Source organism: Mustela erminea, chromosome 7 (genome assembly GCF_009829155.1).
Source record: "Mustela erminea isolate mMusErm1 chromosome 7, mMusErm1.Pri, whole genome shotgun sequence".
Classification (NCBI taxonomy): domain Eukaryota; kingdom Metazoa; phylum Chordata; class Mammalia; order Carnivora; family Mustelidae; genus Mustela; species Mustela erminea.
In genome coordinates, this window is record NC_045620.1 from 116,708,349 (window position 1) to 116,723,563 (window position 15,215).

At 44.9% G+C, this 15,215-nt stretch overlaps 1 protein-coding gene across 2 annotated transcripts in view; it reads left to right on the plus strand.

The window, feature by feature from the left end:
• The window catches only part of XDH (xanthine dehydrogenase), a 61,143-nt gene that overhangs the window by 34,133 nt on the left and 11,795 nt on the right, over positions 1-15,215 (plus strand). For both annotated transcript variants that reach the window (XM_032353048.1, XM_032353049.1), the window contains exons 18-26: positions 2,301-2,424; positions 4,513-4,632; positions 5,308-5,404; positions 6,182-6,306; positions 6,655-6,788; positions 7,199-7,286; positions 8,473-8,559; positions 14,012-14,203; positions 14,397-14,542. In XM_032353048.1, coding sequence (XP_032208939.1) covers positions 2,301-2,424; positions 4,513-4,632; positions 5,308-5,404; positions 6,182-6,306; positions 6,655-6,788; positions 7,199-7,286; positions 8,473-8,559; positions 14,012-14,203; positions 14,397-14,542 — 1,113 coding nt within the window. The remainder of the gene's footprint in view (positions 1-2,300; positions 2,425-4,512; positions 4,633-5,307; positions 5,405-6,181; positions 6,307-6,654; positions 6,789-7,198; positions 7,287-8,472; positions 8,560-14,011; positions 14,204-14,396; positions 14,543-15,215) is intronic.

The following is a 15,215-nucleotide window of genomic DNA, read 5'->3' on the forward strand; positions in this document are numbered from 1 at the left end:
TTTTGTTTTTATTTCTTTTCAGTGTTCCAGAATTCATTGTTTATGCACCACACACAGTGCCCTCCTTAATACCCACCACCAGGCTCATCCAATGCCCTACCCTCCTCCCCTCCAATCCCCAGTTTGTTTCTTAGAGTCCGGTCTCTCATGGTTCGTCTCCCCCTCCAATTTCCCCCAACTCACTTCTCCTCTCCATCTCCCCATGTCCTCCATGTTATTTCTTAGGCTCCACAAATAAGCGAAAGCATATGATAATTGACTCTCTCTGCTTGACTTATTTCACTCAGCATCATCTCTTCCAGTCCCGTCCATGTTGCTACAAAAGTTGGGTATTCATCCTTTCTGATGGAGGCATAATACTCCATAGTGTATATGGACCACATCTTCCTTATCCATTTGTCCGCTGAAGGGCATCTTGCCTCTTTCCACAGTTTGGCGACTGTGGCCATTGCTGCTATAAACATTGGGGTACAGATGGCCCTTCTTTTCACTGCATCTGCATCTTTGGGGTAAATACCCAGTAGTGCAATTGCAGGGTCATAGGGAAGCTCTATTTTTAATTTCTTAAGGAATCTCCACACTGTTTTCCAAAGTGGCTGCACCAACTTGCATTCCCACCAACAGTGTAAGAGGGTTCCCCTTTCTCCACATTCTCCAAGTTTTGGCCATTCTAACTGGTGTAAGGTAGTATCTCAATATGGTTTTGATTTGAATCTCCCTGATGGCTAGTGACGATGAACATTTTTCATGTGTCTGCTACCCATTTTTATGTCTTCTTTGGAGAAGTGTCTGTTCATATTTTCTTCCCATGTCTTGAGTGCATACTGACCACATTGACCATGACCCACATTGTAGCTACATTCAGAGAACTTGGCTCCATCCGAGCAACATGTGAGTGATTGTAGTAGGAGGATAGAGGATTCTGTAGTAACTGCAAAGGCCCAGGCTTTCTGGGCTGCCTGCATGGGGAAGGCAGGGAGGTACAGTGGAAATGGACCTGGCTTGGGCTTCTCACAACCTAATCTCTCCCCTCACCCCAGCAGTGCTGCTCTCTGGCTGGGTGACTTTGGACAAGCCACTCAATTCTCTCACACTGAGTTTCCCCAAATGTGACCTGGGAATAATGACAATGTTTTTGGGGGGTTCTTATGTGGATTGCCTGTTTGGAAGTTGGTTGGTGCTCAGAATAGTTTCCGTACTTTTCTCTGAGGTGCCTCAGGGCAATTTCCCCATGGGGGCCTGGGCCAGAGTGAGCTGTACATGGTTGAGACTGTTATAAGTGATAGTCTCCAGACATTCTCCCTGGGAGACCTGTTGGGGGGTCAGGGTGTCCCGCCATTCTGGGATAGCTCCATGAAGGTGGGGAGAGAAAGCTGGCCATGTGACGATATTCAGGGCCATTCGGTTTGTGGTACAGCAAGCACCCCAATGTGCTGAGTCTGTGTGGAAATTAGCTGTGATGTGGGTTTGAGCCTGAGCTTTTAAGAGCCAGTGCTGCTTGGTGTCTACAATAGCCAAACTATGGAAAGAACCTAGATGTCCATCAACAGATGAATGGATAAAGAAGATGTGGTATGTATATACAATGAAATATTATGCAGCCATCAAAAAACCCCACGAAATCTTGTCATTTGCAATGACATGGATGGAACTAGAGGGTATTATGCTGAGTGAAATAAGTCAGTCAGAAGAAGACAATTATCATATGATCTCACTGATACGAGGAATTTGAGAGGCAGGGCGGGGGTTTGTCGGGGGAAGGGAGGAAAAATGAAACAAGATGGGACCAGGGAGGGAGAGAAACCATGAGAAACTTTTAATCTCAGGAAACAAACTAAGCACTGCTGGTGGGGAGGGGATGAATAGGGTGGCTGGGTAAGGACACTGGGGAGGGTGTGTGCTATGGTGAGTGCTGTGAAGTGTGTAAGACTGGTGAGTCACAGACCTGCACCCCTGAAGCAAATAATACATTATATGTTAATTAAAAAAATAAAAAAAAAAAGTCAATACTGCCCACTATGATTTGGTTCTCTAGTAGAAGGTCCATGGGGGTGGGCAGTCCTGCTCATCTTCTGTCCCCCACAGCACTCAGCATGGTGGCCTTCACAGGTTAGACATTCAATCAGTTTTTGCAGAGTGGAATAGGATAGGATAAGATAGGATATAGAATATAGGCTAGGATAGACTAGAATAGACAAGGAGGTGGAGAAGGGAGGAATGTCAGTGTGAGGACAGAGTGGGGTGGTGGGTCTTCTGCTCTGGTTTCCTGCCTGCGGCCCTCACTGTGCTCATTCTTGCAGGTCCATAGATATTTCAGAAGCTCAGAAGGTGCCAGGGTTCGTCTGCTTTATCTCTGCCGACGATGTTCCTGGGAGTAATAAAACAGGAATTTTTAATGATGAAATGGTCTTTGCAAAGGATGAGGTAGGTCTTGGATTTCTTTTAGACGTGAAGTTAATGGAATGAATGCTTGAGCTTTAATTTATGCTCATGCCTCCAAATCCCTAAACTTGAAAAGACTCCATATTTTCACCTACTGTGGCCATCACGCAACTGACCAGAGTGCAGAACAACCAGTAAGGAGACAGAGTCTGTTTGGGGGCACTTTAAACTTTTGCTTAGTGTTTACTTGTTTTTTTAACTGAGGGTTGCTAATTGCACACAGTAGGATGGCTCCCTGCCAAAGGGACAGTTAAACAAGACTGGTGATTGTTTTTGAACTACTAGTTATGTTCTTAAGGGTATAATGTTAAGTTCCTTTATTAAAGAAAATAAAAATATGGCAAACAAGCTAACCAGAGTAGAAATCACAATACCATTGCTATGTGTATTGATAATTCACTTCTATGAAAATTCATCTACTGATATATGGAGTTATATGCACACACACTTTCCAAACATTCAAGAAGCTGGCAACAAAAATCCATATACTTTTTAAAAAAAGATTTTATTTATTTATTTGATAGAGAGAGAGAGAGAGAGAGATCACAAGTAGGCAGAGAGGTATGCAGAGAGGAAGGGGGAAGCAGGCTTCCTGCTCAACAGAGATCCCAATGTGGGGCTCCATCCCAGGACCCTGAGATCATGACCTGAGCTGAAGGCAGAGGCTTAACCCTCTGAGCCACCCAGGTGCCCCAAAAATATACTTTTAGAATAGTTCTCAGTCACTTTACAATTCCAATACAGATCAAATGCAAATTGGAAATGAGTGAGCTATGGCTGAGGGTCAAATTCACTTTGTAATACACAAGTAATACACTTCACTTGTATTAATGTACAAGTGAAGAAGAGCAACCATAGCTACCACCATGAGACAAGAGGACTCCATTTGACAGAAGAACAAATTTTTTTGACAATCTTCAAGAACCTCTAAGACCCCTGCTACCATAATGGCTAGTGAGAATCAACCATGTATAACCACCAGAGCACTAATCAATTAAGTCAACAACTTAACTGGGTCCTCAAGAAATGATAATTAGATATAGTATGGGTTTCCAGTGTCAGAAACCTCATATTCCAAAGTGATGTCTTGGACAATTTTCTTTTATTTTATATTTTATTTTATTTTTGGTTTATGTTTTGGGAGATGTTGGAAGATTACATGTGAAGAAATGAAATCATTAAGTAATGAGAAAATGACAATCCTTATTCTATAAATCTAACAAAAAAACAGGTTATGGGTCATCCAGTCAAAGAACCAGTAGTCAAAGAACCAGCATTTGGGAACTACTGGTTCTGGGCATCTAGATGAAGTATAAGACATGATTGCTGCCTTTGAGAAACTTCTGGATGTAAATCTGAAAACAAGATAAAAGGGAGTGAAGTGGCAGAAGAAAATGAAACTGGAAGTCAGTGCTAAGATTTAATCGTGTTGTAGCAATGAATGTGCCTTGCCTTCTGTGTCTGCATCTTTTCACCTGAAGAACAAGGGTGTTGGAATGGATCTGAGTCAACAGAGAGACTTTGTGCTGCCATACCGCCCATTGTGCTGCTCATGGCAGACATGAGTAATCAATTGCCACATTCTATCCCAGGCAACTTCTCAGCAAACTGCCAGTAGTAAATCATCAGGATTGGTCTTTGAGATGAAGTGAGTGTGCCTACCTGACACTAGTGATCTCCAAGTCCTATTTCAGTTCCACTGATTCTAAACACTTATGAAGAAGCACATAATCCCACATAGACCCATCACCTGTTTTTTTGTTAGATCCTTATAGAATAAGGATTGTCATTTTCTCATTACTTAATGATTTCATTTCTTCACAGGTAATATTCTTCCAACATCCCCCAAAACATAAACCAAAATATAATTAAATATTTAAATAATTAGTATTTTACAATACTAGTTTAACATACCAGTTGACAAAGGCATGAAAAGACCCCAGGGCATTCCTAAAATGTACCTTAAGGAAACTGTGGGGGCAAAGACTTGCTTTACCTTTTGAGCAATCCAAAATAATTTGTTTTGTGAGGCAGATGTGATATCCTTTAATGGTCTGGCTCTGTTCCCAGGTGACTTGTGTTGGGCATATCATTGGTGCTGTGGTCACCGACACCCCAGAACATGCACAGAGAGCTGCTCTAGGGGTGAAAATCACCTATGAAGAACTTCCAGCCATTATCACAATTGAGGTAACTGAGAAAGGGTGGCATGGAAAAGGGTGAACTCCCTGTCCCTGGAGGAAATTTCACTGGGATCCTCTGGGGAGGATTTTTATTTTTTAATTTTTAATTATTTGTTTATTTATTTTTAGTTTTTTAAAAATATTTTATTTATTTGAGAGAGAGAGAGAGAAAGAGAATGAGAAAGAGAGAGCATGAGAGGTGAGAATTCAGAGGGAGAAGCACACTCCCCGCTGAGCAGGGAACCTGATGTGGGACTTGATCCCGGGACTTCAGGATTGTGACCTGAGCCAAAGGCAGTTGCTTAATCAACTGAGCCACCCAGGCACCCTGGGGAGGATTTTTAAATGATTTCCAGTCCTGGGATTGTGTGATCTTCTAACACCTTCCCCATCATGGTCTCAGACTCAGTTCACCAGGGGCCAAACGAGGTTCCTCCTTCTCATTACCAGCTCCCATTGGTTCCCTGAGGGACCCTACTTTTCCTCAAGATCCAAGTTTGTCCCCCAGTCTCTGAGAAAACAGGAATGCAAGCCCCCAGGTCACAGGCAAGCTTACTTTACGTCTGTGTAAGACGTTTGTAGAGATGTCTTTGTGAGAAGAGAGAGGGAGTTCCAGCAGCTTCTCTTCCTGGACCTGCCTTCTCGGAAAGTCCAGTCACTGAAGCTTCTTTCTGGTCCTCAGGATGCTATAAAGCACAACTCCTTTTATGGGTCTGAGCTGAAGATGGGGAAAGGAGACCTCACGAAGGGATTTTCGGAAGCAGACAATGTTGTTTCAGGTACAGCTGGTACCTACCATGGGGTCCCGGGCACGGGCTGGCCCTGGTGTATGAATTAAATTCAAGGGCTGGAACTTGGGTCCTGGAGCAGGGGAGTGAATTTTTACCAGAAGAGTCCTCCTGACATTTGTAACCAAATAATAGACAGTTGGCAGGGAAAGACGCCTGTCATCTTCATCTCTGCCCTTCTGTCTTGAGGCTAGATTAGACCTAAGTGATTCTAGGGAGCTGGGGGGTGTGTCGAATTTGGAAGACTGCAGGGAAGGTAGCAGCCACAGATCCTGGCTCCCCACTGTGGGCCCGCAGTCAGTCCTCACCCATCCACAGCCAGGGTGCTCCGGCTCCTCTCCTCCTCACCCACCCCCACAGCTCCCACGTGGTGCAGGGATGCTGACCAGACTCCTTTTGGAATTGTCACCTACACTGTCCCTCATGCACTAAGTCACTGGCGAGCTGGCTCTCCAGCTGGCCGGATACCTTCGGTTTCAGAAGATGTTCTCACTTTCGGCTTTGCATTCACATCTGTTAATTCCTTCTTTAACTTTTCCAAAATTTTACAATACTAGTTTAACATACCCATTGCATTAGGTATCATTCTGGTTTCTTTTTGGGGGTTGGGGATTCGGCTCCCAGATGGCTAAGGTTTTGAGCCACTTTCCACCCATGCTGGGAACCTGGAGGTTATCTGTGAGCAGTTAGTTCCTGCCCAGGGCCCAGGGCATGTGTACTCTCCTAAGTGAAGTCGGGGTCACTGTGGGGGTCTTGTCGCTCTCCTAGGTGAGGTGTACATTGGTGGCCAAGAGCACTTCTACCTGGAGACTCAGTGTACCATCGCTGTCCCGAAAGGCGAGCAGGGGGAGATGGAGCTTTTTGTATCTACACAGAACACCATGAAGACCCAGGTAGGCATCAGGCATCCTGTGGGTTAGCTCCGGGACCCAGGGAGGAAGCTGGGGAGTGTCAGGCAGACCAAGTGTGGCTGTGTGGGACATGGGAAAAGGAGATCTGGGCTGGTCCAGAAGGGGATTTGAAGGTCTGGAGTGCTGGACCCCAGCACTGCCAGCTTAAGGGCTGCCTGGGTAGGTGGGGGACAGGGGGCTTCCAGAATCAAGGAATGTCTCCACAGTCACAGCAGTAATTAGGCTCATGGATGTTGGGCAGGCTCTAGTTCAGGCTTGAAGGAAGTCCAGATGATACATTCAAGTGCAAGTAATTTTTTTTTTTTTTTTTTTTTTTTTTTTGGTCCATAGAGCTTTGTTGCAAATATGCTGGGGGTTCCAGCAAACCGGATTTTGGTCCGAGTGAAGAGAATCGGAGGGGGCTTTGGAGGGAAAGAGACACGGAGCACTGTGGTGTCCACAGCAGTGGCCCTGGCTGCATACAAGTGAGTCCTCCCTGCCAGCTCCTGGGAAGGAGAACAAGGCTGCTTCTGCCAGGAAGGCTTTCTAGATCTTCCCCTTTTAGAAGTAGATTCCCCTTGCTTTGAATTTTCCCAGCCTTCTGTTTTTAGAATTCTTGGGCATTGGGATGAGGGTAATACCACCTGTTTCTCTGTGTTCCACACATGGATTCATGTCTTGTCTCCCCTGCCTGGCTTTGAGGGCCACGCTACATCCTCTATTCCCTGCCTTGTCCAGCACAGTGCATAGATAGTTAGACAGTGAGGCAGCCCAGCACAGGTCTCCCTGTCCTGGTGGAAAGAGGAGTGTCCTGTGCTGTTTTTATCCCCGGGACTGACAGGAATGGGCCGTTGCAGAGGACCCCAGGGTTCTAAGCCTCTGATGCCTCCCTCAGGACTGGCCGCCCTGTACGCTGCATGCTGGATCGCGATGAGGACATGCTGATAACTGGTGGCAGACATCCCTTCTTGGCCAAATACAAGGTTCCAGATGTTGGGGGCTATTCCGGGATGGGAGAGACAGTGCTTCTCATTGGGAAAGCTGGGGATGAAGATCCAGGAATCCAAGGATGTACTCTGAACATTTTTCATGAGTACCTGTAGAAGTTCAAAGAAGAAATAGCCATGAGCAAAATTCAAATTGGCCAACAGCAACATAGAGGGGTGATGCTGGCCGGCCACCTCCCAAGTGATGTCCCAGCATAGTGTTTATGCCTTTTGCAAGTTTGCTCTGGTCTATATCTGATCTTTGTCCACTCAGGCTGTGTGGCATGACTTTTCAGCAGCCCCAGGGTAAATCTGTCCTGCAGAATGTCCTAATGCTCATGCGTTCACTGTCTGGGGTGAAGACCAGAATGGCTGTTTAGAGCTTAGTAATTTACAGTGAGAAAGGAAACTACCCAGGGCCTGGACAGGCCCCAGTTGTTAGGGTGGGCACCTGCCCCATCAGACTGTGTATGATTGGTCACTGCCACTTCCTCTGTGAGACCACCCCTTTTCTGGGTCCCTGTGAATAACCATGGATCCTGTCCCCCTAAACACGAGTATACCCTGCCAGATCCCAGTCTGGGAGCCCTTCTCTCCATGAGCTGGCTTTGTACATCTCCTGACCTCTTCTGATTTTTGTTTCACGATTGAGTTCCCCCAAAAGGATCCTCTTTCCCTTATTCCCAAATTCTTGTGGGCCCAAAGAAAATAACCAAGTTATTTTCTTTGGTTACTTTCTTTGTAACCAAAGAAAGAAACTTGGTCTTCTGAATCCCAGTTCCTCACTTATGTATGGCTACATAAGGTCAAGGATGTGAAAGCACACTCCTGCTTGTGGGGGACGTAACATGGTGTCTGCCGTAAGGGACGTCTCCAGTATCTTCCTCAGTTTTTCTGCCCGGCCCTCCCTTCTCTGCCTCCTCACTCCCTCTCACACAACTGGAAGCCAGGAGTAGGTAGGAGGAGGGAGAGGTGTGGGGAGAAGATGTTTGCAGGGTTGAGGAACATGGAAGTCACTGGAAAGAAGTTAGTTCCTCTCTGCTTCACCTGCTAAGCTCTGGTGACCTCATTTTCAAGGTGTGATGTCTTGTTCTGTCCACTTCCCTTCAGGTAGCCTAGGTGGGAGGGGATGACTCGGGTTAACAGAGGAAGAGCCCTGGTGAGAACTCCCTCTCCTCATCAGGTCGGCTTCATGAAGAATGGGAAGGTGGTGGCTTTGAAGGTGGAGCACTACAGCAATGCAGGGAACACCATGGATCTCTCCCAGAGCGTAAGTGCAAGGTACCCCTGCATCCTGGGGGTGGGGGTAGGGTGGGGGTGACTGGGGGGTCAAGGGCAAGCCCCACGGCCACCCTGGCATGGGCCTCCTCAGTTCCTGCCTGTTACTATGGTGGTAACCTCCCCACGGTCTGCACCCTTGGGTTCCCTACCCTTCGCTCATCTCCAAAGCACAAAATAATCATATTACCTTCCTGATTGGAAACCCTTCCTGCTTTTTCCAGATACTTTGCCAAGCAAGCAAAGTTAGTTACAAAACTAGATGTATGGTTTAGTGACATTGCATGTATATGTATGTAAAATTAATGTATGCCTTTATAATATATATATACACACACACACATATATATATACATATACATATATATGTATATATAATAGATATAATGATATGCATGGAAAATCCCAAAAGAATATACACTAAACAGTGATTGGTTGGGACAAGGGGGGCACTCACTGTCATTTCCTATATAACACATTTTTGTGATGCTTGAATTTTAAAGAATGAATTGAATTTCTTCTTTTTTTTTAGTAACCGTTTCATTCAAGTATAGTTTACACACTATAAAATTCACTCATTTAAAGTATATAGTTCAGAGAATGGTAGAGTTTCATTCTTCTACATATAGCTGCCCAGTTTTCCCAGCACCATTTATTGAAGAGACTGTCTTTTTTCCACCGTATATTTTTTCCTGTTTTGTCGAAGATTATTTGAACATAGAGTTGAGGGTCCATATCTGGGCTCTCTACTCTGTTCCACTGGTCTATGTGTCTGTTTTTATGCCAGTACCATGCTGTCTTGGTGATCACAGCTTTGTAGTAAAGCTTGAAATCAGGTAACGTGATGCCCCCAGTTTTATTTTTGTTTTTCAACATTTCCTTAGCGATTCGGGGTCTCTTCTGATTCCATACAAATTTTTGGATTATTTGCTCCAGCTCTTTGAAGAATACCGGTGGAATTTTGATCGGAATAACATTAAAAGTATAGATTGCTCTGGGCAGTATAGACATTTTAACAATGTTTATTCTTCCAATCCAAGAGCATGGAATGGTCTTCCATCTTTTTGTGTCTTCTTCAATTTCTTTCATGAGTGTTCTGTAGTTCCTCGAGTACAGATATAGTTCAATGGTTTTTAGTCAATTTAAAGAGTCATGCAACCATTATCATGATCTAGTTTTCAAACATTTCCATGGCCCCAAAGTCATCTCTCACATCTCTCCTGTTCTTATCCTCCCAACGCCCAGGCCTAGACACCTACCATCTACTTTTTGTCTTTGTAGATCTTCCTCTTGTAGTTGATGCATGTAAATAGACTTGTGTACTACGTCATAGTTTGTGTCTGGCTTTTTATCTTCAGATTAATGTTTTTAGGTTCACCCCTGTTGTAGTATGCGTTAGTCCTTCATTCTTTTCTGTTGTCAGTATTTCATCATATGGATAGACCATGGTTTGTTTTCCATTCACCATTTAATGAACTTTTGAGTCGTTCCCAGTGTTTAGCCTGTATATGGATAATGCTACTCTGAACATTCTCCTATGAGTCTTTTCTGTGTGTTTTGTTTTTTAAAGATTTTATTTATTTATTTGTGAGTGTGAGAGAGAAATCATGTGCAGGGGAGAGAGAGAGGGGGAAGCAGGCTCCCTGCTGAGCTGGGAGCCCGATGTGGGGCTCGATCCCAGGACCCTGGGAGCATGACCATAGCAGAAGGCAGATGCTTAACAAGCATAGGTGCCCCTCCTATAAGTCTAATGTAGATATGTATTTTGTTAATTCTAGAAGTTAACAGTTATTTTTGTGATACTACTCTTTATAATTTTTAGAATCTTTATTTTATAGCCATATTAGTTATATACACATAGATTCTTCTTGTAAAAATAAGTCACATTTCAGGGAAAACGGAAGTTCCCATGAATCCTCACCGCCTGTGTTTCTCCTCTTTGCCAGGGGCTAACTGACTCAATTAGAAAACTTCACACTTCAGATCTAGTGTGAAAACGTCTCAAAAAAAGAAACACATTTAGCATTCTCACCATTTGCAACACATGCCTTTTGGTGTTGTAGGAAAAATCAGGTTGAAAAAGATGCGGTGCCTGTCCCCAAAGATCTTAGAAGCTTTTAAATTCAATTCAGCAAACATTTATTGAGTGCCTAGAGTGGCAACATAAAGAAGAATATACGGCTTTGTTTCTGCCCTCAGGAAGTTTGCAGTGTGGTGGGGAGACAGATAATAAAAGACAAAATGAAATAGAAGTACAAGTTGATAGAGTGCTAAGGGAAAGCAAAAATGGAATTAATTGAGACATACTAAAAGCATCTAGGATGACTAAGACTGAAATAACCAAAGACACAAAAAGCAACCTGTGGGAAAGAGAGACTATACATGGGGAAGTAAACCAAACCCCAAATGAAACAAACAAATAAAAACTGCCATTGGTCTCCTCAGAGAGATGAGTTATTATACCTTCAAGAAAGAATAGGATGCCATAAAAATGGAACAGTCAGAGAATAAAAATGAACTCTGGTGAATTAAAACTCTGAAAGCAGAAGGGTTGGAAGAAACTTGAGCAAATCTCCCTAAGTAAAGAAAAAAAAATACAGAAAAATCTGAGAAAAGATACAACAAAATTCAAGGACTCATCCGGGAGATCCAAATAATCAAAGTTTCAGAGAGAAAGAATGGAAACTATCAAGAAGTGACTTGGGAAATCCCCCCAAACTGATGGCCATACAGTCTGAGATTGAAAGAGCCTTTCCAGGAAGCAGAACAATGAAGGAAAATAGACCTGTGCTAAGTTTTTCATCACTGCAAACTTGGAGAAACCTGGGGGTAAAGAAGATTTTACAATTTTTTTTAAAGATTTTATTTACATATTTGACAGACAGAGATCACAAGTAGGCAGAGAGAGAAAGAGGAGGAAGCAGGCTCCCCTACCAAGCAGAGAGCCCGATGCGGGGCTTGATCCCAGAACCCTGAGATCACGACCTGAGCCGAAGGCAGAGGCTTTAACCCATTGAGTCACCCAGGCACCCCAATTTTACAATTTTTAGGAAGGAGAAAAACAGAACTGTTTCCAAGAATTGAAAGACCCTGATTGCATTTGCCAGTAAAATGCCTTCAGAATGCTGAGAGAAACTGGAAAACCTGTTTCCAACCTAGAATCCTATGTATGGCCAAATCATTAATTAAGGATGAGAGTATAAGAAAGACATTTCAGGCAGACACGTCTCAAAAAGGTTCCTCTCTATATACTCCTCTTATTTTTTTTATTTGTTTAAATTTTTATTTATTTATTTGACAGACACATCACAAGTAGGCAGAGAGGCAGGCAGAGAGAGAGAGAGAGGAGGAAGCAGGCTCCCCGCTGAGCAGAGAGCCCGATGTGGGACTCAATCCCAGGACCCTGAGATCATGACCTGAGCCGAAGACAGAGGTTTTAACCCACTAAGCCGCCCAGGCGCCCCTCCTCTTATTTTTTTGAGAAGATATTCAAGAATTTACTCCAACAAAATGAAAGTATAAGTCTAGGAAAGGGGAAGAAGTGGTTTCCAGGAAGGGGAGATTTAGTATGGAGAGAGGCAAAGAGAATCTGGGATGCATGTGAGGGAAGACCCCAAGGTAACAGTGGGACAGGGACTCAGATGGGCTGCCCATTGAAATTGCAGTTAGCCAGAAGTCTCCAAGAATAATTTCTTCTAAAGATAAGACTGCTAGAAAGTTTAAAGTGTTCCAACATATTGAGAGCAGATTTCTAGCACTGGGGAAAACTTTAAGTTGACTTAGTAATAATTGCACAGAAAACTAAGAAAATGAGGGGTGCCTGGGTGACTCAGTGGGTTAAAGCCTCTGACTTCAGCTCAGGTCATGATTCCAGGGTCTTGGGATCAAGCCCCGCATTGGGCTCTCTGCTCAGCGGGGAGTCTGTTTTCCTTCCTCTCTCTCTGCCTGCCTCTCTGCCTACATGTGGTCTCTGTTTCTGTCAAATAAATAAATAAAATCTTAAAAAAAGAAAACTAAGAAAATGAAAGAGTAAAGATAATCCTTAGCTCCAGGGGCGGTTGCTATCAAGAAAGAGAGAAGTAATCACAGTGTAGCCAGGTGATTCAGCTGTCAGTAATGTTTACAGGATGATATCAAACTGCCTATGGGTCAGGTCAAAATATGACTAGATGTGGGGACGCCTGGGTGGCTCAGTTCGTTAAGCAGCTGCCTTCGGCTCAGATCATAATCCCAGCGTCTTGGGATCGAGTCCCACATCGGGCTTCTTGTTCTGTGGGGAGACTGCTTCTCCCTCTGCCACTCTCTCTGCCTGTGTTTGCGCTCTCTCTCTCTCTCTCTCTCTTTCTGACAAATAAATAAATAAATAAAATCTTTTAAAAAAATATGACTAGATGGGGAGGATGGGGGACAGGAAGGTGATGTGATTTCAGGAATGGGGGTTAGGCGAGACTGATACCCCCCTTTTCTATAACAGGAAAGCAATATAAGAGTCTATAACTGAACACATCAAGAAGTCTGAGGCACCCAGAGGCGCCTGGGTGACTCAGTTGGTTAAGCAACTGCCTTCGGCTCAGGTCATGATCCTGGAGTCCTGGGATCAAGTCCCACATCCGGCTCCCCGCTCAGCAGGGAGTCTGCTTCTCCCTCTGACCGTCTCCCCTCTCATGCTCTCTCTCTCTCTCACTTTCTCTCTCTCAAAAAAATAAGTGAAATCTTTAAAAAAAAAAGTTTCCGTGTAAGGCATTATTAGAGATGTGGAAGTTAGTGTGTAAGAGCTGATCAAATGAGCTGGGAGAACTCTACGTGGGGTAGAAGGGAGGACAGGGAGGACCGCTATGCTGCACAACACAAACTTACAGAAGTATTTGACTCTTTAAGCTGTTTACCATACAACTCTAATGGGAACACCAACTACGTAAAATCAATTCATCATAAGATCACCTATTTTTTTTTTCTTTTTGAAGAGGCAAGAGATCAGTCCTAACTGGAGAGTCTGGGAAGAGCTTCCCCAGGGAGGAGCTGAGTGGGGATGTTGGTAGGTGGGTGAGGTGAGGAGAGGCATATCCGGTAAGAGGAACGTATAGTCAACAGAGAGGATAAAAAATATGCTTGAAGAAGGCTGTAAAGAGTCTTGAATTCCACACTGAACCTTATACAGACTTCACTCCAAAGAGAGTAAGTGGCTTTTGGAAGCAAGTGGTTGACCTAGAAGGACCTTGTACTTTTGTTTGAGGGTTAGGTGAGAGGGTGCAGAGACACAGACACCGGGAGCCCAGGAAGGAGTCCTGTGTTGCATACCCCTTGATATGTGAGAAATAACTTGGGCCTGAGGAGCCAGGGGCTGCTGGGAAAGACAGAGGGGGTGCAGCCCTTGAAGTCCCTTTTTTGAAGTGCCAATGACATTGGTGCACTCTTCTCTCCCATTTTGGTGTCTTCTGCTGCAGATAATGGAAAGAGCCCTCTTCCACATGGACAACTGTTACAAAATCCCCAACATCCTGGGCACTGGGCGGCTCTGCAAGACCAACCTGGCCTCCAACACAGCCTTCCGGGGCTTTGGGGGGCCTCAGGGGATGCTCATTGCTGAGTACTGGATGAGTGAAGTCGCTCTGACCTGTGGGCTGCCGGCAGAGGAAGTAAGTCAGCTGGGAGTTTGGTGGCGTGAGTCACCCCTATTTTGAGGGGACAGTGGCTTTGTGTCTTGGGCATCTCCCGGTGGGGAGCAGAGGAGAGGCACATGCTGTGGAGTGGGTCGGAAGCTTACCTTGAGGTTGCAACCCCTTCATCCATTGCCACCAGCAAGCCCTCGGTGTCTCTCTCTTTGCAAAGGTGCGGAGGAAAAACCTGTATAAGGAAGGGGACTTGACACACTTCAACCAGAAGCTTGAGGGGTTCACCTTGTCCAGGTGCTGGGATGAATGCCTAGCCAGCTCTCAGTATCATGCTCGGAGGAGCGAGATAGACAAATTCAATGAGTAAGCATGGGGAGGGGAGGAATCCGATGTTCTGGGAATCTCTCGGGTCTCATTTTCTGCAGCCTCTTGGCTGAACTCAGAATACCAGGCTAATAACAGATAAGACGTGGGAGGGCTGAGTTTGGGGCCCCTTTCATGGCCATCTCTTTAAGATCCTAAAAGGATGTTGAGCCTGGGGGCAGATGGGCTTACAGCCGGCCCTCAGCATCCTAGCTCATCAGTATGGTCTGTCTTTACATTCGCCCACCTTAGGGGAACGCCAGCCCAGAACCCCGAACACTACAGTTATATACCTGCCTCTGGTATGAGTCTGTAAATATGACTTTGCCATCAATCCATCACTTGGGCCTCAGTTTCAACATCTATAAAGTGGGGATAATTATACTGACTCTGTTTCCTCACTGAGTTACCCAGAAAACCAAATAGAATGCACAGGGAAGGTGTTACTGGGATCATCATCAAGGGAAGGTGTTACTGGGATCATCACCAAGGTATGACCCAGTTCATCGCTGGGACAGTCATAGTCCAAGATCACCCGGGCACCCTGACCCCATCTGAACTCCGCTCTGGGGGGAAGTGACAATACTTCTAAGTCCAGGCTCTCAGGGGTGGGTCCTGCTTCAGCTGCACGGAAGGACCCAGCACCCAGATCTGACCTTTCTTATTTGGTTGA